This window comes from Hemiscyllium ocellatum, chromosome 2, assembly GCF_020745735.1.
Source record: "Hemiscyllium ocellatum isolate sHemOce1 chromosome 2, sHemOce1.pat.X.cur, whole genome shotgun sequence".
Lineage (NCBI taxonomy): Eukaryota > Metazoa > Chordata > Chondrichthyes > Orectolobiformes > Hemiscylliidae > Hemiscyllium > Hemiscyllium ocellatum.
Window position 1 is genome coordinate 35051604 of NC_083402.1, and position 24362 is coordinate 35075965.

The 24362-nt window shown below is 43.4% G+C and overlaps 1 protein-coding gene across 1 annotated transcript in view; it reads left to right on the forward strand.

The window, feature by feature from the left end:
• The first annotated feature begins 286 nt into the window (after nt 1-286).
• Nucleotides 287-24362, forward strand: part of arsb (arylsulfatase B) — an 82187-nt gene continuing 58111 nt past the window's right edge. Inside the window, exons 1-4 of the mRNA XM_060843567.1 lie at nt 287-576; nt 14922-15108; nt 17672-17862; nt 23023-23230. Coding sequence (XP_060699550.1) covers nt 328-576; nt 14922-15108; nt 17672-17862; nt 23023-23230 — 835 coding nt within the window. The 5' untranslated portion in view covers nt 287-327. The remainder of the gene's footprint in view (nt 577-14921; nt 15109-17671; nt 17863-23022; nt 23231-24362) is intronic.

The window sequence follows — 24362 nt, forward strand, 5'->3', positions numbered from 1 at the left end:
GCCTCCTGGCTCAGAGGGAGGGTCACTACCACTGAGGAACCAAGAGCCGTCCCATGTTCCTATACAGTTATAAAGTTTGTTTCGTAAGGGACTAAGTTACAGTAAAAGTTACAGTGCACAAATGGATGAATTAATCCACGATGTGGATTATTTATTCTAACGTGGGCACTGCCCTCTCAAACACAGAGACGTCGCTGTCAATCTGTGGAGTTTTATTGGAGACATGAATGAGAGATGAAGCGATCACGGGACCCAGTCATATGACAGTGCGGCTGGAAGTTGCTGTCTTCCGGGTGTTGGAGGCGGCTGGGGGTTGGAGCTGGCTCCATGGGGTTGTGTTTCGGGTTCCGCTGGCTCGTCCTTTCCACCGCCCTCTGCCTCTCGGAGGCTTCCCAGCCGCACATCATCTTCGTCCTGGCCGACGATTATGGCTGGAACGACATCGGGTACCACGGCTCCCAGATCCGGACGCCAGTCCTGGACCAGCTCTCAGCTCAGGGGGTCAGGCTGCAAAACTACTATGTGCAGCCCCTGTGTACACCCTCACGGAGCCAGTTACTGACTGGCAGGTACCAGGTAGGGATAGATCAGCCGCCTACAGCAAAGGCGTTGCTATTCACATCCACATCTAATTAAGTAGAGACTTCTAACATTTCCAACAGAGGAGATCAGATAGGGATCTTGTGAGGGAGGGTTAGGGATGATAGTAATAACTATCTAAAGCGTAACTTTGCAAAAGTATTTGAGCCTGAGGAAGATGCACTGTCTTATTGGGAGTTAACTACGGGCTTCTGATATTGTGAAGCCCATCAACAAAATCCCTGAGTGCGTGTGAAAGCAAAAAGTGTTGGAGACCACAGCCGGTTAGGCAGCATCCATTCAGAGAGAGCAAGTTAACGTTTCCAGTCAGTGAAATGTTAGATGTTGTCTGACCCACTGTGATCTCCAGCATTTGGTGTTTTCAAACTCCAGCATTTGCAGTAATTTGCTAGTTCCCAGTGTGTTTTGCCCATCCCCAGTGGGAGAAGAATAAAGTTGGCATTTACTGCAAGAGAGTAAAGGATTTTTTTTTATGTAGAGGATGTGAAGCAGTTGAAGGGTGGTGAAGATAAGGGTCATGATTGTGGTAAGACTTTATTCTTAAATGTGTAGCTGTTTAGAAAATGTCAGTTTAGGAGCTGAATGATTTAATTGAGTGGAGGGGAACAAGATATGTAGGAGGATATGTGATAGGGCTCAGAAATGTCATAGAGATAATGAGAGTGATGCTGCAAAAGGACTTTGGTGATGGTTTAAGAATTTCATAATTTTTACCTGTTAGGGCGTCTGTGCTGGATGGGATAACTGATATATAACAGTTTTGAGCATGGAAAATAATCCTCCTCGTTTTCAGTGTGCAGTATCTTAAAACATTTTTATGAAGCCACACACACACACACACACAAAACAATTTGAGAACAATCTGTATGGTGCTAACAGGGCAGGCAGCAGAGTTTAGAATGAACTGATATCTGCAGAGAGTTGTGACTGAGAGTTCAACTTGACAGCAGCAAGGGACCTGAGACAGCAGTGGGCCATTCCTGGTCGTGGAAGCAGACACTTTCACTATGACAGAGATCCTGTGGATTTGGAGGCACAGCTCAGGATTAAATGGGGTAACAAGTTTGCAAAGGATCTTGCTCAATTGTAGCAATGGAGAAGATTGGAATTGATGGCAGTGTTGTAATCCTGTTGTTGGTTAGAGTCTTCAGAGCAAATGGTAGCTCTTCCTGCACTTGCTGTTATACAAGAGACTGATGATACAGTGACAGTGGAGGATCAGACTGTTGATGGTGGATCTGAAAGGTCAGGGGTTTTAATGGAGAAGAAATTATTTATGGCATCTATTTTCATTTGGCATCATATAATATCCTATCACTGTCAGTGGTAGAGAGAGGGAATATTTAAGGTGGTAGTTGAGGTGCCAGTCTAGTGGGCTGTGTTCACCTGCATGCTGTTGAATGTTTTGACTGTACCCATTTGGGTAAGTGGAGGGAATCCATTACACTCCTGACTTCATGAGTCAGCAGGTAAGGTCAGAGTTTCAAGTTTCTGACCTGCCCTATGGGTTTATAGTAACTGTTAAGGGCTAGACCATCATAGTTGGAGGTTTGCACAACATGAAAAGAGACAATGAAGGTAAAGCTGTCTATGAGACAGCACGATGGCTCAGTGGTTAGCACTGCTGCCTCACAGCACCAGAGAACTGGGTTTGATTACACCCTGTTTGCACACTCGCCCCATATCTGTGTGGGTTTCATCCGGGTGCTCCGATTCCCCCTCACAGTCCAAGAAGGTGTACATTATGTGGATTGGTCATGGGAAATTGCCCATAGTGGCCACAGATGAGCAGGCTAGGTGAATTAACTATGGGAAATGCAGGGTTACAGGGATAGGGTAAGGGGGTTGGGTCTGGTTGGGATGCTGCTCAGAGGAATGGTGTGGACTTAATGGGCTGAATAGCCTGCTTTCACATTGTCGGGATTTCATGAGCTGGCAGTGACTGATCTTTGCATCCGGTGGGTGGTGGCTGGCCGAGGTAGTAACAGTGGTGCCAATACGGCACAAAGGAGCCGTGGGACTGAGATCAAAAAAACCAGGGAAGTGATTAAAGATGAAGCAACAGTACTAGTGTAGTTGAGGGAGACAATGGCAAGATCAGGAAGCAGTCAAACCTGAAAGAGCAAATTCCAGTAAGGGTAGTTTTACAGAATAAATGAAGCTGAAGCCTCACGATTATCAATAGGACAGTTACTGGCATTCAGGGAGGAAGTGAGGACGGCAGATGCTGGAGATCAGAGTTGAAGAGTGTGGTGCTGGAAAAGCACAGCAGGTCAGGCAGCATCCGAGGAGGATAGCTGCACCCCAGAGGTGAACAAGCAGACCAGCCTGTCCAACCCAGCGGTTAGTGTCAGCAAACTGTTTTTCTACATGGTAATAGAAAATGATACATGAACAGTATTAAAAGCAGTAAAATGCATAGCCTATTTAAAAATAAATAAATAAATGAAGTCAATGTGATAATGAAGCAGCAAAGCAAAAGCCATTCAGCAGCAGTCCAGTGCAGGATAGTAGTGAGCAGGACTAGATCGGCTATTTTTGCATTATCTGAAACAAAGTTTGATCAGATTAGCAAAACCTGTGGCTCCAGAAGGAGTAAAAAATGAGGTCTGCAGATGCTGGAGATCACAGCTGCAAATGTGTTGCTGGTCAAAGCACAGCAGGTTAGGCAGCATCTCAGGAATAGAGAATTCGACGTTTCGAGCATAAGCCCTTCATCAGGCTCCAGAAGGAGACCAAGAACTAGAATAGACACAGTCTGAGATTGAATGTAGGAAGTCGAAAAATGTGGTGCTGGAAAAACACATCAGGCCAGGCAGCATCCGAGGAGCAGAGAATCGATATTTTGGGCCTACGCCCTTTTTCAGGAATGAGGCTGGTGTGGCAGGCAGGCTGAGATAAAACATAGGGGGGAAGGGGATTTGGGAGAGGGACGCTGGGAATACGATAGGTGGAAGGAGGTGAGGGTGAGGGTGATAGGCCGGAGAGGGGGTGGGGGCGGAGAGGTCGGGAAGGAGATTGCAGGTCAAGAGGGCGGTCCTGAATCCCCTGAGATAATGTGGGGGGAGGGGGAATGAGGAAGCTGGAGAAATCTACATTCATCCCGTGTAGTTGGAGGGTTCCTAGGCAGAAGATGAGGCGCTCATTGAATGCAGGAAGTTTACCATGAGGACCAGAAATCAACGAAGTGGATGTAGCGCAGGGAACCTAGTTTTGTGACAGCAATACGATAAAAGTGAGGTGGCAGCAGAGCAGGGTACTACTGTTCTGTGGGTAACAGCAGGATTTCTCTGTAGGCCAGAGCAGGTTATTCTTAAAACCTGAAATGACAGAGTGCTATTTGAATCTTAGAGTGTGTTTTAGAGAGTTTGCCTTATCAGGCCTTTATTCCTAAGTGTCTCTGTGACGTTATGAGCCAAGGACAGTCTTGTTTCTGCTCCCATAATCTGCTTCTAACTGTACTTTTAAACTGCAGGTAGTATATTGAGAGAAATAAAATGCAGCTTTATTAGCTGCTGATTTAGTAATTCTTATCTCCTCAATTATAATATTTCTGCTGTCTCTATTCAGGTGTCTGTTCCTGACTGCTACATAATTTCATAATACTACTGCATTATTGTTCTGAAATTGTTACATGATGTATCAACTCAAAGGCTTAATTCAAAGCCAATGGTTTGTGTATAAAATTGCGTCTCGACTGTAAAAAGCCTCTTATAAACAGCTGGGTAGCTGCGAAGGGCGGTTAGGGAAGTTGGAAGGTGGTGGGTTTAGGGAAGCAGGGTGGGCTGTCCTAGATGTGGTTGGAAGGTGTGTCAGGGCGGACCGAGAACTGGAAGGAGCATGGGGTGGACTGAGAACCGGATGGGGTGTAGGGGTGGGCTGCCTTCGAGTTGCCGGAAGGTGGGAGGGATGGGTGACTTGCTGGGGTCTGTATTGTATGCACTGTTCTTATGTAATTGGACTGTCTTATATGTACAAATGTCCTTGTTACTGCTTTCTAATGATTGAAACTGAGATTTGAAGTTTGCCCTCATTTCCCTAAGAACTGGTTGAACATTAGGGTTTGGGACCTGACTTTGCCATCCCTCTCCCTTGTAAAATTGCTGTTTCTCTGTATGCAGCTGTTAGTGTTAATTGTTTTGTAAACTGGATTGTTTAATAAAATTTTTTAAAAACAGCCAGGTTGAGTGCGTAAATCTGTAAAACTAAAAACCTAAAACCTTGAGTCTGCTTACAATTGGAAGTAATTAGCAATGGCATCATTTCTCATTGGATAGCACACAGAAGTGACTTCAGAAAAATGTATGGAAACAGGCTATCTGGCCCAACAAGTCCATACCAAACCTCTGAAGAGTAATCCACCCACACCCATTTTCCCTACCCTATATTTACCCCTGATTAATGCACCTAACACTATAGGCAGTTTAGCATGACCGATTCACCTGATTATAGATGAAACCAGAGCACCCAGAGGAAACCCACACAGATATTGGGAGAATGTGCAAACTCCACACAGACAGTAGCCCATGGCAGGAATCGAACCTGGGTCCCTGGTGCTGTGAGGCAGCAGTGCCAACTACTGAGCCACCATGCTTCCCCTCCCCTCTCAAGGCAAATTTATAATAACTCTGCATGTCTGAACATATGCCAGAAAAAAAGGTGTTGCTTTCCCACAGCAAGATCCCACAAAATCTGAAAGATCAGTTGTTCTGTTTGCTGTTGGTTGAGAGAAAAGCCTTGGTTTGATCACTGACCAGCAGACAGTCAAAATTATTACAGTGTGGATCAAGGCCTTCTGGCCCATCATATCTGCCTCCTTTGAACAGTACCAATAGAATAATAATAATGTCATGCCTAACCTGAATAGGCAGATGCGATTTCAGTGTCTCATCTCAATTACGATAGTTGAAACTCCGAATAACTCCTTCCATCAAACACTGAAGAACCAGCCTAGGTTATGTACTCAAGTTCTGTGGTTGGAATAAGACCCACAATCATCAAGGGATTTATTAACATTGTGCTTCTAAAGTATATTGCTGACTTTGTAACTGGTGGGGGAGGTATTTTATTGTCAGTGAACTACATCCTAGCAATTATGTTTGGGTCCTGGAGGAATGATTTTTGCCAGAGAGGTGCCCCTTTTTTGGTGCAAGGCGGTCACTATGCTGCTGCCGAAGATGGGACTTTTGTTCACTTAAGAACTAGTATCTGCTCTCCATCCTCAGCACAGATTACAAAGTTTTCACGAGGGTGTTGTCATCTTGCCTGGAATCAATGCAGAACCACACGATCGATTCTGACCAGTCATGCACGGTCCTGGGCTGGAGGCTCCACAACAAGGTCCTTCTGGTCTGGAACCTGATTCATTTCTCCCAGAGGACTGGTCTATCGAGCATCTTCCTGTCCCTCGACCAGGGTCGATCATGAGTATCTGCTCAGGACTCTGCGAGCATTTGGGCTCGGGACACAGTTCAATGCCAAGATCTGACTTTTGTACACTGCTGCAGAGTATCTGATTAAAATTAATGGGTCCCTGACATTATCCCTTTCCTTTGGGAGAGGAGGACGTCAGGGCCACCCCTTGTCTGGCCAGTTATATGCCCTGTGCGGAGGATGTTGTCAGGGTTGGCTGTGCCTGAGCCGGGCACTTGGGGTGGTTCTTTCAGCTTACACTGCTCCTCACGCTCACCGACCTGACTGGCCGCCCTGGGGAGGAGGCACAAGTGCCAGGTGGCGTACTCAGCAATGTCTTTTGTCATGATCAAATGGGCCAAATGTTTCGGCCTCCTGGTTGGTCCGTGGTGAGGAGATTTCTTGCTGGAGGAGATCCGGGGAACTCAGAAGGAACACCACTCATCGCCACTATCTGAGGTCTGATTTCAGCTTGGCTGAGGAATCCAGGAATTGGCAGGAGCTGAGGCCAAACTCTTGGCTCCCCTCGGCTCCAAGAGCTCGCTCCTACTGGTTTTGTCATAAAATCCACAGGATGTTGGTTTATTTCTTCTGGGACAAGAAGATGCACGAGGTCATGGCAGAGGTTCTGAGTCTCCCTGTCGAGGAGGGTGGTCAGTCGCTGATGTGCCTCTGCACCCACGTGGAAACTTTTGGTCTTCAGGCCCTGTAGTGTTACCTTTTACGTCAAGCCATACCCCCCTCGCAGGTGGCGCATTCTGGTGACAAATATTTTCAGCTGGCTGCATGACCTCATTTAAGACACGAGAGGCTGCCTGCCTTTTACCAGGACCTGATCAATGGCTGGAGCATGTATGACTTGGGCTGTGCCTACGCTCTATCGGCGTTGCAACTATCAACAGAGCTGTTGCCCAGGAATCTGGACCCCCACTCCTACCACGGGTTTGAATGGCTGGCGGAGGGGAAGGCAGTGGCTATGGGTGTGACCAAGGTGGGGGACATGCTGGGTGGTGGGGGCCTGGGATGGGTGCTGCCTCAGGAATCGGCACACACTGCAGTGGTGGGCATTCGGATCACAGCCAATTCCAGCCGATGCCTTAAAACGGCAGTGCTCAGACCTGACATCGTGCACTAGTTGGAGGATGTTCAGGTGTGTGATGGGATCCCGTCTGCCTTTAATGGAATTTTACATTGGCCCCAGGATCCCATACCTTCCCCCGATACCTGTGCTCCATAGGCTGAGCTGCTTCCTGAATATGTGTTGTGTGTGTCCTTTCAGCTTGTGAAACGATGGGTTTTGTATAGGCAGATGCTGCACACCATCCGCCTTGACTCTACCATCCACTGGCCAGACACATCCTGATGTGCTTGTTTACTGCTGGGCAATGGGGATCCCCAACAGAGAGTTCTGTCCGTGTCTGAGCCCTCCCTCTTTTGCCTCGGGGACCTTAGGCGGAGGATGCTACAATGCCTTTGAAACTCTTGTGTTGATCAAGAACAGAAAATGCTGTGAACATTCAATAGGTAAGACAGAGAGAAGATCCAGAGAGGTGAAGGTCCACCTGTTGGTGTATGGGGTGGTCCATAATTCTGGGATTCACCCACAATCTCTATTACAATCCCAGGCTGCAGGAACCTGTTCCACTTTGCCTGATTTTCCCAGCTTTCACCTCCTGAACTGCAGCGTGAGAGATTAAATAATTGTGATCCAGAAACTCCCTCCAATATCTGCACTGAGTTGGACTCTCAGGATAAGGGTGTAATTTCTTCTTAACGAGGTGAGCAGATTTGTTCCCAAGCCATCAGCAGCAGCAGCAGTTTAAAAATAAAACACTAGGTGGTGCTGCTACTGCACAACTCTTTCCCTGTTCCTTGCCAGTGTCTCCCCAATGCTTTCTCCAGTCAGCTACAGTGGAAAACTTGTGCAATTTACTTTGACCCAGCAATGACCCAACTACAGATCACTGAAGCAGTACGAATCTTTTCATTGCACAGTTCAGGCACCACCACCCTGAAATTAAATGGTAATTTGATGGCTATTTGTATTGAATTGTTCTTCCTTCTCTGCTCTTGTCTAGGGCTGAGGTTGGGACTGTTCAAAATTATTTCCTTATCTAAACTGCACATTCATGTGCTCTTTTCCAGCTTTGTAACATTACCTAGTGTTGTCCAGTCCCAGCTCATCTCCTGAAGCTTCCTTGCCTTTGTCACCTCGAGATATAATTCCTGTGCACCCCGAGCCAGTCTTCCAAAATGTACTCTTAATAATTGGGCGGATATCCAAAACTCTGTTTTTCACGTCTAAACTCTCACCCAGTCCTGCTCACTTTTAGCAACCCTGTGTTTGCTTAACTGGGAGCCAAAAGAAGACAGTAACGACTTGATTTTAAAAGTCGCATCCTTATTTTCAAAGCCCTTCCTGTCTGTCATTCAGCCCCACAATCCTCTCGGGAGATCAGCACTGATCTAACTCTGAGCAACGTGAATGTTCCCAGTGATGTATGTTTAACAACTATGACAGGCACAGGCATTTACAACAGAGCTGAAAGTCACATGACTATGGCAAGTCAACTAGGGCAATTGCATTTCTCCAAACTTTCCCCTTTTTCATTTGAGAATTTGATATTACAGGTTACTAACGTGGTCACAGTTAGAATGATGTTTTATTAATACATGTGTTAGCAAAAGTTTCGCTTTTTATTAGTTTCTGTATGTACATTGCATGGATAATCTTTTAAATACTGCGGGTTTCCTAATGGCACAACTGCATGTAGTCATTGAAATTTCTCTGGTATTTGTTCATTTCTCGCAGTGAGCACTGTTATTGTGGTAACTTGTTGCTGACCCATTGCTGCACAGGGGACCTCTAGGATAGATGATCATTCTACCTTCTGTGCAAGTGGTGATGTATTTCCATCCTGATCTATTGTCTTTAGTACAGGGCGAGTTTCTCTAGTTATATATAAATATCTGTGGTTGCAGTGATATATATGGTCATTCACACAAAAGGAGGAAGGTTATGCTTCAGTTATATAGGACACTGATGAGACCACATCTAGAATATTGTACATAGTATTGGTCCCCTTAAGGAAGGATGTTAATGTGTTGGAAACAAATTAGTGAAGGTTTACTCACCACGATCTAGAATGATAGGTTGTCTTATGAGGAAAGTTTTTGGACTGTCTAGACTTATATCTCTTGGAGTTTTGACGAATAAGAGGTGATGTGATTGAAACAACTAAGATCCTAAGGTGGCCTCATAGCCTTGCTGTGGACAGGATGTTTCTTGTATTGGAACAATTTCAAACTAAGGCATGTCGCTTTAAAATAAGAGGTTATCCATTTAAGACTGATTAGGCAAAATATTTTCTTAATTGATTGTCAGTCTCTGGAACTCTGTTCAAAAGGTGCGTAATTGAAGGCTTTAAATATTTTTAAGACAATAAACCATAGAAACAGAAATAGGCCGTTCAGCTCATTGAGTTTGCTCCACTATTTATGGCTGATCTGATAGTAATCAATTCCACTTTCCTGCCTTTTTCCCATTCCCCTGGATTTCCTTACTCATTGAAGATTTGTCTACCTCAGCCTTGAAAACATCTTCTGACTCAGCCTCAACAGCCCTCTGAGCTGATGTCCTATGGTTCTAGATGTTCCCACAAGGGAATTAGCATCACTTGGGTTCTTTAATGCTAGGATTTATATATTAAAGAACCTAAACCACCATATTCCATTCTAAAAGATGAAAGACTTAATCTAAATTTAAGAACTGTAACCTGGTGTTGTGATGTTTAACTGAAGTTGTTTAATATAACTCCATGACACTGTAACCATTTTGCAATAAATTCTGCGTTGTAGGGTCATGTTCCACAACCACCTGATGAAGAAGCAGTACCTCGCAAGATAGTGCTTCCAACCTGTTGGACTAAACCTGGTGTTGTGTGATTTTTAACGACTACCAATCAGTACCAGCTCAACCGATGCAAACTTTCCTTCTAAGACCGTCTGTCTATACCTGGTATCAGCCCAGTCAACCATTTACGGACTGCCTCTCATGTCAGGATAGATAAGGGGCCCAAAGCTGTTCATGATATTACAGCTGAGGTCTGACCTGCATCTCGGATAGTTTTAGTGAAACCTCTCTACTTTTATACTCATTTCCTTTTGAAATGCCAACATTCCATTAGCCTACTCTATTACCCACTGAACTTGGAAGATTGCTTTTTGTGATTCAAGGACAAGAACTTCCAAATCTGTCTGTTCTATAGCTTTCTTCAGTCTTTTTCATTTTAAATAGTTTTCAGCTCCCCTATTCTTCCTGTAAAAAGTGTATAAGCACGCGTTTTCCTACATTATATTCCATGTGCCAAGTCTGTTCTCTCTCACTCGACCTGTAAACATCCATTTAAAGCCGAGGTGGATAGCTCCTTGATAAATATGAGGTAAAAGTTTACCAGGGTGTATGTGTTGAGGATTCAATCACGTCAGCCGTAACCTTATTAAATTGTGGAAGAGGCTTGAGCCCATACGTCCTAACCCTGGTCCCACATTTACTGCGGATGATCAAGGTAACCACGGCTGTACACAGGTCCCAGATTGCCATGTGAACTGACTTTTGTTGAGGAATGTTTGCACTCTGACAGGTTCTCCAATGCTCAGGTCAGACAATGATTTGGCAGTTTTATCAAACTGACATTTGGTTTTATTGTTTCACCTTAGTTTTGACACACCTATTCCCGCATCTGGCTTCAATAATCTTTTTTCACTATTGGAAGAGTAGTTTAGGTGCAGTGCAACATTAGTCTTTGGACTGGACTACATTCCATGTCTTCATTGGGTCTAATTTCTCCATTCAAGGATTGGGTTATGTAAGTCTGTAATGGATTTGCTCAATTTCTTTATGACCGCTTTGGCAAGTTCCACTGCTGCGTCAAGTAAAAAATGAGGTCTGCAGATGCTGGAGATCACAGCTGAAAATGTGTTGCTGGTCAAAGCACAGCAGGCCAGGCAGCATCTCAGGAATAGAGAATTCGACGTTTCGAGCATAAGCCCTTCATCAGGCCTGATGAAGGGCTTATTCTCGAAACGTCGAATTCCCTATTCCTGAGATGCTGCCTGGCCTGCTGCGCTTTGACCAGCAACACATTTCCACTGCTGCCTCAACCTTTCTGTTTGACCGTGGATAGTGTGGAGGTGAGGTATGAAGTTGAATTACCCAATCTCTTATGAAGAGACTGAATTCTTCATTTATGAATTGAGTGCCATTATAATTTCATGATAATGTAATGACTGAAGTGGTATTCAGGTGTTCTACAATCTCATTGGTAGTCATTGACATCAGTTGATCTAACTCTTTTATATTTAATAGTGTCAGGACAATTAGTTCCAAATTAGATCCAAACAAATCCTTTTGCTGTCAGTTGATGATCCTATACCTGAGGTGTCTTCAATTGGATCTTTTTCCTGTTCAGTTTTGGCTTCATCTGATAAGCGCTCTCTAGCAGATTCTGTACTTCTTTCATTGGGTCTCGACGTCTATGGACCAATAGATCAAATGTAGTAGTTTCTACCCTGGATAGATTGCTAACTATCTCTGGCTGTCTGTGTTATATGTCAAAAGCAGGTGAAATGCCAAATGGCATGGACTAGCAAATGGGGCCCCTGGTATCGTTCCCAGAATGTAGTTAGCATACTGTTTTTATCCAGATTCACTTGCCAATAACCAACTTTCACAGAGAGTCATGATTTGGAGATGCCGGTGTCAGACTGGGGTTACAGAGTTAAAAATCACACAACACCAAGTTATAGTCCAGCAGGTTTAATTGGAAGCTAGTGCTTCCAGTTAAACCTGTTGTATAACCTGGTGTTGTGTGATGTTTAACTTTCCACAGAGAGGGCAGTCAAGTCCTTTGTCTTGGCAAATTGTAGCAAAATGTCTTCAGCAGTTGGCATGGGATAGTGAGATCTCTACAAAGTTTCATTGAGATCTTTTGAATCTCTGCATATTAGTACAAACATACGATGTGTTGTTCGACTGCGTTATAAAGTGTTCTCCTGTCCTGCTTTACTCTGCCAAATAAAGTAAAACTGGAGGAGGTGAACACATCAAAGAGATTGCTTTTAAATTGTTAAAAGTAGGAGAGGTCAGGTATCAATGGTATTGCCAGAAGATAACATGCTGCTTGCCTGTTGTGTGTAATGTGAGCTTATCAGAGAAGGGTTATCTGTGAACATAGTGTGATCCATCTTTCCTGCCCTGAGGGAATTCTTCTAAAGATTACTGTGCATCCTTGGAGATGAACTGTAGTGACTCCAAATAGGCTTCACCTACCAATCTTTCAGCCTAAGGGGTCTGCAAGTTAGAGAAAACAAATTGTCCTTCAAACAAAGGAAAGGCATGGGCATTGTGACTGTGAATCTTGGGGAAAGATTGGAGTTGGTGTGGTCAGGCTGAGCTGGGGGAGGTCAAAACTGAAATCGCTAGAAATCAATGAGATGTGTCCGGTCTGTTACTCCATCATTGTGCTACTCTTCAAACAACATATAACTTTGAAGTTTTATGAACTAATTGCAATGATTAAACAAAATGGTGTTTGTGGCACCACTCACCTGCAAACATTTCAAACTCCGAAGAGGTTTTGTCATTTGTTCTTAGAAACATAGAAAATAAAAAAAACTGATCCCTTTTGGTTGAAGGATCAATAACAAAGGGGCATAATTTCTAATCGGAATTTGAGGAAATCCTTTTCACCAGAGGATAGCGGGAGTCAGGGACGGTAGGAGAAACAGAAATATCAAACCTTTTTAAGAAGTACTTGGATGAGCACTTGAATTGTCATTAATATTCAAAGGTAGTGTGAGAAATTGGGACTAGTGCAGGTGGTAGTGCATTTTTGTTGGTACAGACTCAAAGGGCCTTTTCTGTACTATATGGTTCCATGAATATGCCATTTGGCCCCTCGAGGCTGTGTAGCTTAGTTGGCTGAATGGCTGGTGTTGATGCCCACAGTAAGTAAAAAATGAGGTCTGCAGATGCTGGAGATCAGTGTGGGTTCATTGGCTGAGGTTACCATGAAGGACTCTCTTTTACAAACTGCCCCCCTGCTTGAGGCATGCTGACTCTCAGGCTGAAGTCACCACCACTTGTCTCTCTCTGTCTCTCTGTCTCTGTGTGTGAGTGTCTCTCTCTCTGTCTTTGTGTGGGTGCCTCTCTCTGTGTCTCTCTCTCTGTCTGTCTGTCTATCTGTGTGTGTGTGTGTCTTTTCTGCATGTCTCTCTGTCTCTCGCTCTTTGTGTGTGAATGTGACTCTCTGTCTGTCTCTTTCTCTCTCTTTGTGTGTGTGTATCTGTCTCTGTCTCTGTGTGTGTCTCTCTGTGCATGTGTGTGTGTCTCTCTCTCTCTCTCTCGCTCTCTGTGTGCGTGTGTGTCTGTCTCTGTCTCTCTCTGTGCGTGTCTCTTTCTCTCTCTGTGTCTTTCTTCCTTCCTTCCTCTCTCCCGTCCTCTCTTTCTTTCTTTCTCTCTTCCCTCTGAGTTGGTTCTCTGGACCAACTGGACCTTCACCTGTCCGTTGGTAGCAGTGATGTGGGATCAGAGGTTTTGTGTAGCAACAACTTCCAAAATAGGGGTTCTTTTGTTCAAACTTCTCAAAAGACACTGGAAACTAAATGGATCAAGACTAGACAAATAAACAAAACATACCAGAGGGATATAGTAACAAGAAAAAGGAAGACTTGCAAATAAGATTTTCTCTTGTATAACCAGGTACCAAGATTCCAAGTAACATTTTTTCTCTCTCTTTGTTGGGCTACTGAATAGTGCATGGTGTTCAGCACCATTTGAGATTCCTCGGGTCCTGAAACAGTTTGTGTTCCGATTCTGTCGACATCATGGGGGTTGCCATTGACTAGAAACCGGACTGGACTAGCCACACAAATGTTGTGGCTGCGAGAGCAGGTCAGAGGCTGGGAATTCTGCAGTGGGTAACCTGATCTCCTCACTCCCCACTGACTCCCATGCTCAAAAGTCAGTAATGAGATGGAATATTCCCCACTTGTCTAGATGAGTGTTCGATCTAACAATAGTGAAGAAGCTTGACGAAGCCACACACTTGGTGGAACTTCATTGAGCCCACTCAGTATCACCATTTACTCCCTCCATCACTGACACACAGAGTATACCTTCTGCAGCCACTCGCTACAGTCGGAACCTAAAACTAGTGACTGCAGATGACACTGGCCTATTAGTAATGACCAAGATGTGGATGTAAGGACCTCAGTCCTCCATTAACACCCACGGGAAGTTGAGAGAGTATGGTCCTGATCCTGTTCCTCCTGGTGAAACCAAACTGATGGATTCTGGGGTCACAGTCTGACTCCTTTTTTCCGGAAGGAAGTGCATTCTCCCCTGGCCTCCATCTGCTGCCTGTCCACAGTGAAGTGGGTATTGCAAAGTCAATGTCACAAGCTCCCAGATCACTATGACTGTTTGTTGCTCAGGGTGAGCACATTGGGTTGCCAACAAGTTTACTCCCATTCCAGGTTCTGAAGCTTATCATCATTCTTCCATAGAGGTAGAATAAATCTTTATGCGTGAAACCACAGCAACTTACATTTATGCAAAACTCTTCACTTAATAAATGCTGCAAATCTTCCACCTACAGATATGAGGGCAATCAGCCAGGAGCTTGACTGAAAGATTTATTTTAAGACGTCATTAAAATATTGTCGAGTCCTCTAGCCTAATTTTCTTTGCATTGTGCAGAAGACAATTGGCTGCATCTGCTGGGCTCTAATGTGTCTGAGCAATTTCGAAGCACTCTTTTTATCATACAGTGGTGTCATGTGTTGCATAGCAACCGTGCTTTCACACTCAGCCACCTGCAGATTAATGTTTCGTGGTTTCTCTCCAGATTCACACAGGTTTACAACATGAAATTATCTGGCCCTGTCAACCATACTGCCTCCCGTTGGATGAAAAGCTACTGCCTGAGCTACTCAGGGAGGTTGGCTACAGGACTCACATGATAGGCAAGTGGCACTTGGGCATGTACAAGAAGGAGTGCTACCCAACGCAGAGAGGATTTGATTCTTTTTTTGGTAATTACTGTTGATTCTTTCGGAGCATCACATGGTTTTAGTGGTCAGTAGGTTCTTCCTGCCTGAGTGAGGTCGGTGTCCCTACAGAGCCCGCTTGGTGGGCAGTTTCACCACGAGTGGTGCATTCAGATGTCCCCTCTCCCACCACCTCCCAACAAGTATTGTTTTCACCTGATGATTGTCAGCTGTACTTGTTTGATTTTTTTTGCAGGATACTGCTGAGATTCTAAAAATGACATGGTTTCAACGGTGCCCAGCTATGACACATTGTCACCTGGTTACAGTGTGCCACTGTCCCACCATGAGCTTCATGCTAGCTTTTTGCTGACAACTTTGATTTTTTTGTTTGCATGTCTCTTTCCCCTGCATGTTTCCTTGCACGCCGTTCACAAAACCCAAGGCTTTTGCTGGGGGTCTCGTTCTGTTAGCGTCTGCCACCCTCTACTATCTCGCATTGATTACTTCTAATGTGAGGCCACAGTAACTGTGTGAGCAGGCTGCTGAATTATAGTGACAATGCAGCACAGCTCCATTCTGCTCTCTCTGGTTATCCACACCTGTGCCCTCACCAGTAAGAGTGTTACATATGTCTATACGAATAAGCAATTTGACTGTGGCCCCAACTCTACTTTCCTGCTGACCCCGATTACCTTTTGGACTTCATTGTTAGTCAAGAATCCAGCCACCTCTGCCTTAAAAATGTTCAGTGTCCCTCCACCATTGCTCTTTGAAGAGAATTCTTCAGACTCATGGCTCGCTGGAGAAAAAGAAATGTTCTCCTCCACTTCATCTTAATGGGAGTCTCGTTTTAGTTTTAAATTGTATACTCCCACCCTGGTTTCTCCCACAAGGGAAGCAACCAGCCTGCAAAGTCTCCTCAGGACCTTTTATGTGTTTCAACATGATCATTTATGAATCTTCAAAACTCCGATGGATGCAAGGCCCAAACCTGCCTCTGCGGATAACTCCCTCAACCCAGGAATCTGTCAAGTGAATCTTCTCTGAACCGCTGCTCTGCACTTACATCCTTTCCTAAATAAGGAGATGAAGCCTACACACGGTAGTCCAGATGTGGTTTCACCATTACCCTATGTAATTCCTTTTCACTTTGCAAAACAATGTTCCATATTGCACGAGTGGTGCTGAATTGAGCACATCACCTTGAACAACCTTCCTCTTCCTGTTACGAAGAAGGGTCTCTGGATGTGAAACATTAACTCTGTTTTGTCACTTGTCAGACCCGCTGAGTTTCTCCTTGTTGTATCTTTCCTCTTTCTTTCCTTATGTTCTCCCAGCCTCCACCTCTTCCTGCATCTGTTTAGGGGACACTCAGATCTCCTCTGGCTAATTCATAGACCGTACAGTAGAGAAGAGACCCTTTGGCCCATCAAGTTCTGCACTGACAAAGCTACTCTTAATCTATACCAGCCTTATTTTATAACACTAGGCCCAAATTCAAGATAGAGCAGTGATTACCCCTAATTAGTGTGACTCACTTGGGTGCCCATTTTGCCATTGAAAATGCTACCAATTAGAGGCAAACTTTCCCCTTCCATTGACTCATGGAGGTGTACAGCGCAGAAACTGACCCTTCAGTCCAACTCATCCATGCTGACCAGATATGCTAACCTAATCTAATTCCATTTGCCTGCACTTGGCACATATCCCTCTAAACCCTTTCTATTCATATACCCATCCAGATGCCTTTTAAATGTTGTAATTGTACTTGCTTCCACCACTTCCTCTGGCAGCTCATTCCATGCACAGACCACCCACTGCGTGAAAACGTTGCCCCTAAAGTCCCTTTTTATATCTTTCCCCTCTCACCCTAAACCTATGCCCTCTAGTTCTGGACTCCCACACCCCCGGGAAAAAACCTTGTCTGTTCACCATATCCATGTCCCACATGATTTTATAAACCTCTACAAGGTTACCCCTCAGCCTGAGACCCTCCAGACAGAATAGCCCCAGCTTATTCGGCCTCTCCCTAAATCTCAAACCTTTCAACCCTGGCAACATCCTTGTAAATCTTTTCTGAACCCTTTCAGGTTTCACAACATCTTTCCTATAGGAAGAAATCAGAATTGCACAATATTCTAAAGGTGGCTTAACCAATGTCTTGTACAGCTGTAATATAGAACATAGAAAAGTACAGCACAGAATCCTCAGCCCACAATGTTGTGCTGAGGATTATTCCTAATCTAAAATAAAATAACCTAACTTACGCATCCCTCAGTTCACTGCTGTCCATGTGCATGTCCAGCAGTCGTTTAAATGTCCCTAATGACTCTGCTTTCACCATGATAGCTGGCAATGCATTCCATACATTCACAACTCTCTGCATAAAGAACGTACCTCTGACATCTCCTCTATACCATCCTCATAATATGACCTCCCAACTCTTTTTGTACAAAGCACAGCTGTCAATAATTATCAATATATTCATGTGAGATTTGTTAAATATAATTAATCTTTTAGAAGTTGATTCACCTTACAGATAGATACCAGTCCTCATGATTTTCCATATTGTGTTGCTTTAATGCCTGTTTATTTTGCATTTTAGGTTACTTGTTGGGCAGTGAGGATTATTACACCCACAAGCGCTGTTATTTCATTGAGAAGCTAAATGTCACTCGCTGTGCACTGGATTTGCGTAATGGGGAAGAACCTGCTGCTGAATATACAAACATATATTCAACCCATTTATTTACAAGGAAAACCATTGATCTTCTATCTAAACATGACCCTGCAAAGGTTTGTACAAACTGTTTAGAAAAATACAATAAAGCCTGTGCTGTTACTGCCTTGTTCTGGTGGCCAGAAATAGGGCTGAGAGCAAAGTTTCAAAGAATTGAATGCATCAGCTGAGAATTATCCATTGTCATATATTAATATCATCAAGTTGCAGTTGTAAAGCAAGTTAGGAAAGTGACATGGTGTACTAAACGAGAGAGTTGATCAAAGTTTAAAAAAAATGACCTGCCCATGTAGGAAGGCAGCCATGAAGGAATATGTCAGAAGGAAGCTGTGAAACAAAAATGCACAAGAAAAGGTTTGAAATTTAAAGAATAATGTTTGGTCTGACATCTGAAATGAAACAATCTTGCTCTGAAATGGCTAATCCTGATTAGCTGAACATTATACCGGAGTCAGTAATGGGAGGTCTGGGTGACTGTATGGAACAAGATAACAAAGGAGTTCAAAGGGGAGCCACATGGTCGAGCCAGTTAGGGTTAAAGATTCTTCTTTGTTTTTGGTTTGTGTTTGTTGGCAGTAAACCTTATGTAAATAGTAAAACATGGTTTTGTATTATATATTTGAAGATAGGGTCCCTACACCACAGTGTAAATTTTGAGAGTGAACACACCTTTGTTCAGCTGTCTCACACCATGTTAATGTTTCGAGTGAACCAGCCGTGTATAAGCAGGACATTCCATCAGAATGGTTGGTCACCTGGGAAGGCGGTAATGGGGCACGCCAGACAACATGGTGTAGGTTGGGTGTGCAGGAAGGTAAAACTGTGAAGGGGCTTCTAGTGGCACAAGATACACCCATTCACTGTATCCATTCACTTACCAGCAAGGGTTAAATGTTGGCTGCATACCTCTCCCACCGCCAGTTATATTGGGACGGCCGTGGGACAAGGCCCTTGATTGAGAATCAATTGCTCCTTGAATCCACGTTGGACCAGAATGAATAAATGAACGATTTGATTGTCCTGTGTCTTTTCCAGGGAGAAAAACCATAAAATACAGTGAAAAGGTTTTCCACTGTCGCCATGATCGGGTGTCATTTTGAATAGCTTTAGAATAAGAAAACCGATAGAAAGACGTAGCTTAAAGAGAGTCCATCAATCCTGAGCCAGCTCATCATCAAAGATGCCTGCGCCATCATCCTCCTCCACAGGCGCGCAAGTGGGTGGCTGAATAAAATGGTGGTAGAGACTGGGGGTTAGATGGCATGGTGCCAAAGGCACAGTCCCATAACTTATGGACCTAACCATGGAACCCATAGACTCAGCTCATGAACTTTCAAAACCCTGAAAGTTTTACTTTGGAGAGAGAGCTGGTGGGGGTGGGGGTGGGAGTGGAGGAGAGGGGTAATATCGGGACAGGAGCTGCACTTCTCATGCACATGCATTGTTCATATGCAAGGCACCTGTTGCCTGTAGGGCTATGAGTGAGATATGGCATAGCTAGGAAGTTTTAATCTAGTTCACTGAGATTAAAGGACCCCCAACTCACCAGAAAAGAAAAATTTGAAACTTCAGATGCTTCATTTGTTTAAATAGTAATGATGCAAATCTAAAATATTGAGTTTGTCGGTTGTTCTGCTGTCTTCCTGTTCTCAAAAAAAAAAGTTTTTTGTTTTATATTTTTAAGACATGAAAAGAAATAGGAAATTCAGACTAGGCAACAAACTCAGTTTGCTACAGTTCAGTCTGTAATGGAATGAACATTTCTCGGTTATCTGACTCGATTTACTGCTTTATCTGTTGGAGTTTAACAGTTCAAGTTAGTAAGTTTTCTTGATCACCTTTCCTTTTACTCGTTTCCGAAATGGTAGAAGTATTAGTCTGTCTGTGATATTCCTTCAAGTAACATTGTCACCTGTCTGGTTTTCAACTGGAAAGTCTAGTCACTGAGCTTTCTGTAAACATTCTGTAAACAAGCACTGATCTGCCTTTTTGAACTAAGGAAGTCATTTTATATATTTTTTTCACTTCTGTCTTGTACGCTGTGATAATCTAAGTTGTAAATGCAGCCCATTTTAAAATTGCACAGAGAGCTAGTGTAGGAGTTTACATATACTAACCTTTGGCAGGTCGAGAACACACTCAATAGGAGCAGGAGTAGACTATATGGTCTATTGAACCTGGTTCAGTATTCAGTCCAATCATGGCTAATCTTGATCTTTAACTCCACTTTGTTGTCCATTTTTGCATGTTCCTTGATTTTCTAAGAGATAAAAAATCTGTCTGTCTCAGCCTTAGAAGAGTTGAAAGACGGAGCATCTACAGCCCTTGACGGCAGAGAGTTCCAAAGATTCTCAATCTCTTCAATGAAGAAATTTCTCTCCATCTCAGTCCAAAATAATCTGCTCCTTATCCTGACACTACACCCTGCTATTTTAAATTCCTGGATAAGTGGAGCCAATCTCCCAGCCTTGACCCTGTCAACCTGCTTCAGAATCTTATACATTTCAAAGAAATCACATTTAATTCTTGTACATTGCAGAGAATGTGAATCCAGTTTACTGGGCCACACATCATGGAATAGTTCCTCATCCCAGGGACTCATTTGGTGAGCTTCGTTAATTTAACAAGAAGTTGACAATGCTGTTTAACAAAGAAGACGTGAGATCATAGCTCTGTAGACAGAGCACTGGAATACAAAAGCAAATAAATTGCACTAAACATTTCTAAATTGCTAAAAATAAATTTGTGGATGCTGAAGATATGAAACAAAAATAGAAATTGCTGGAGAAACTCCACAGGTCTGACAGCATCAGTACAGAGAAAGCAGAGTTAACGTTTCAAGTCTGGTGTTCCTTCTTCGGTTATGATTAATTCAAAATGATGGGGGCCAGTAAACTCAGTTGGCTGGACAGGTGGCTTACCATGCAGAGCGGTGTGGGTTCAGTTCCAGTAAATGCTGATGTTATCATGAAGATGTCACCTTCTCAACCTCCCCACTCAGGTTAAACAACCACCACTCATCTCTGTCTAATAAGAGAGCAGCATGTGTTCTACTAGGACTATGGTGATTTGACCTTTACATGACACTAAACCCAGCAAAGTGATTATCTCTTAACCATGCTCTGAAATGGTCAAACAGTGAGTATTTAGCCACTTCCAATGGAAGAATTGAGGAAAGAGTTGTTCTAAATCATGAAAGGTTTTATTAAGAAGAAAGAAAGGACTACATTTCAAGGCAGAATGGTTTGAAAAACAGATTGTTCTCTTTCACCAGAAATGCACAAAACTATGGAGGGTTTTAATAAACTCAAAGGAGAAACTGTTTCCATTGGCGGGAGCATCACTGACCGCACACAGTGATTTAAGAGAATCAGCTGAAAAAAACCCGAAGGATGATGAGAATTTCTTGCATTGCTGGTCTGGAAGCAGATTTCAGTTGTAACTTTCAAAAAGGAATTGGGTAAACATCAGCACGTGAACAAAATTGTTGTCAGTGGAGCAGGAGGAGATGAGCACATTAATTATACTGACTGTGGAAGACTCAACAAACTCCAAAACTTCCATTAGTAACCTGCCCTTCTGGTTTTAGCCTCGTGTTAGCATTTTTGTTTTTGTTCACTCGTGGGATGTGGGTGTCACTGGTTGCCCAGCATTTATTGACTGTTTCTAGTTGCCCTTCAGGAGGTGGTGTTTGAATCACTGCACTCCCTTTACCATAGGTAGACACAAAACGTTATCGGAGGAGGAATTCTAGAATTTTGATCCAGCAACAGTGAAGGAATGACAGTACATTTCCAATTCACACCTCCTATCTTGTGCCTTCTGGACAGGCTTTGGAGAAGATGTGTTAATCGCTGCAGTATTCCTAAACACCAACCTGCTTTTCTAGTCATACAGTTACATGGCAACTTTGGATCAGTTTTTAGTCAACCTCCATGATGTTATTGGTGGATTCAGTGATGGTAGCTCATTGAATGTCAAGGGGCATTGGTGAGATTGTCTGCTATTGGAGATGGTCATTGCTTGCCATCTGTGTGGCATGAATGTTACTTGCCACTTGGCTTAGATATTGTCAAGATCTTCTTGCATTTGGACATGGATTGCTTCAATGTCTGAAGAGTCACAAAGGTACTGAACATGGTGTAATCATCACTGACCATCACCACATCTGACCTTATGATAGAGGGAAGGGCATTGGTGAAGGTTGTTGGGCCTAGGACACTACCCTGAAGAACTCCTGCGGAGGTGTCCTGGAGCTAAGATGACTGATGTCCTAACAACTTCAACCATTTTCCTTTGTGCCGGGTATGACTTCAACCAGCAGGGTTTGCCCCCGATTCCCATTACTTGAACTAAATTTAAAAAGTCCACTTGCTGGTCAAAACTAGGTTCGAGGAAGCTATTGAATATAGTTTATTCAGATCATCTGCTGCACTTGAGAAACTTTCTAGCATACAATTTTAACTGAGTTTTGATACGCACGTCCAAAGTACCAGTGAATTTTAGAAAGTAGTAACTTAGATTGCATGTAAGAACTTTTCCAAATGGGAATTTAAGGTCAATGCAAATAATGCAAAGCAGCAACCTTGTAAATTTTAAGTAACAATAAATAGGTTGGAATTAAGTAATGCAATAGGTTCAGATTCTAGGTTAGAATCAAGTGCAGATTTTGATTTATGATCTTATGCATGAAAAAAGATATGGACAACACGGCTTAACCAGAACTTGCAGCTCACTGCTATTTGTCAGAGAATAATTAAGAGTCAGCCACATTGCTATAGGTCTGGAAGTAAAGAGGAACATTCATTATCCAGCATTTGATTATCTGAATATCAGATTATCTGGCAAGATCGCAAGGTCCCGATGCTTGGCTAAACTGTTATCTGGCATTCAATTAACCAAACAAAATGCTCCCAGCCCATGTCCTATGGATAATCAAGGTTCCTCTGTACATGTAGGCCAGCTCAGGTAAGGACAACTGATTTCCTTCCCTAAAGGACACCCTTGAATTATAGATTTTACAACAACGAGGTCACCATTTTAGATTGTATTGAATTCCAATTGAACCACCTGTCGCTGGAATTCGAATATGTCCCTGGGACATTACTAAGAGGTTCTGTGTGACAAGTCCAGTGATCGTGCCAATATAACACTGCCTCTCAGTAATTGCCCTTCACAGCCCAAGTAATCTTTTCACACCATGTGCTCTGTTGCAGCCTCTATTTCTGTACTTGCCCTTCCAGTCTGTGCATGAACCACTCCAAGTGCCTGAGGAGTACATGAAGCCATACAGTTTTATCCATGATAAGGCTCGGCGCCAGTATGCGGGAATGGTGTCCGTAATGGATGAAGCTGTGGGGAACATCACTCACGCTCTGCACAAGTTTGGATTCTGGAACAATACTGTCTTCATCTTTTCCACTGGTAAGCCCTTTGCTGCCAGGTTATTACTCCATGTAGTGTTTGTGACTCAAGCTGCCATATTTGTGCCGCTCCAATTTACATTCCCAATTTTAAAGCTATGCAATTGTGGTGTGAATGGGCAAACATGTCGGCTTAAAATAACTAGGTATCTGAGTTAAAATTGAAAATATTAGAATGAGAAATTTTCGCAGATCTATGATAGCTATGTTTCTGTAATTGAATGGTTTCTTCCATGAAAGACGGCAGCTGTATCTTCCATGGTGCAGATTATCTATTGTGCTCGCTTTTGTGGGATGGCGGTGTTGTTGGCAACAGAATTTGTTACCTGTCCCTATTTGCCCCAGAACTGATTGGCTTGGCAAGGCCATTTGAGGGGACAGTTAAGAGTCACTCACATTACTATGGGTCTACATTGGCCAGCCCAACCAAGGACAGCAGAGTTCCTTCCCTGAAGGCTATTACTTGAAAATTGTGAATTCAGTAAACACACCAAACTAAAATGTCATGGGAGTCCAGGTACATATCTGTAAAATATGTTGAATCGTGAGTTTCAACTCAATCAAGAATTCTCCTCCTTTTTGTTAGACTACATTTACTTACTGGTACCCAATGTACATTTGCTATCCACCACTTTAAATTCACAAATGAGCATCTGAGCTAGGGGAGACAGCTTAAAATTAGGGATCACCGTTTCACTGAGAGTTGTGCAACATTGAAACTCTGTTGAAGGCCGTGGAGGTGGGGGTCACTGAATATTTTTAAGGTGATGGTGAATAGATCTTTGTTAGAGAGGAGATTGAGGGTTTTCTAGGGTGGATGGGAATATAGAATTTGAAACACAAGGATCAGCTGTGATTTTATTGAATGGTGGAACAGCTTTCAGAGACCAAAAGGCCTACCTGTGCTCTCATCTCAAATTTGTATGTGTTTAGGTGCTTTAGAAATGCAAGTTTCTTTCATTCTTTAAGTTATTTTGCCATGGTTTTTGTGAAATTATTGTCAAAGCATTTTTTGTAGTTTTAAACCATCTTGTACTTCAGAGTTGTTCTACTGACTGAGTTCCCATTGTATACTCTATTCTTGATGATACTAAGCCAGTTATTTCTGATACTAGAGTACATTGGCCCGGGTT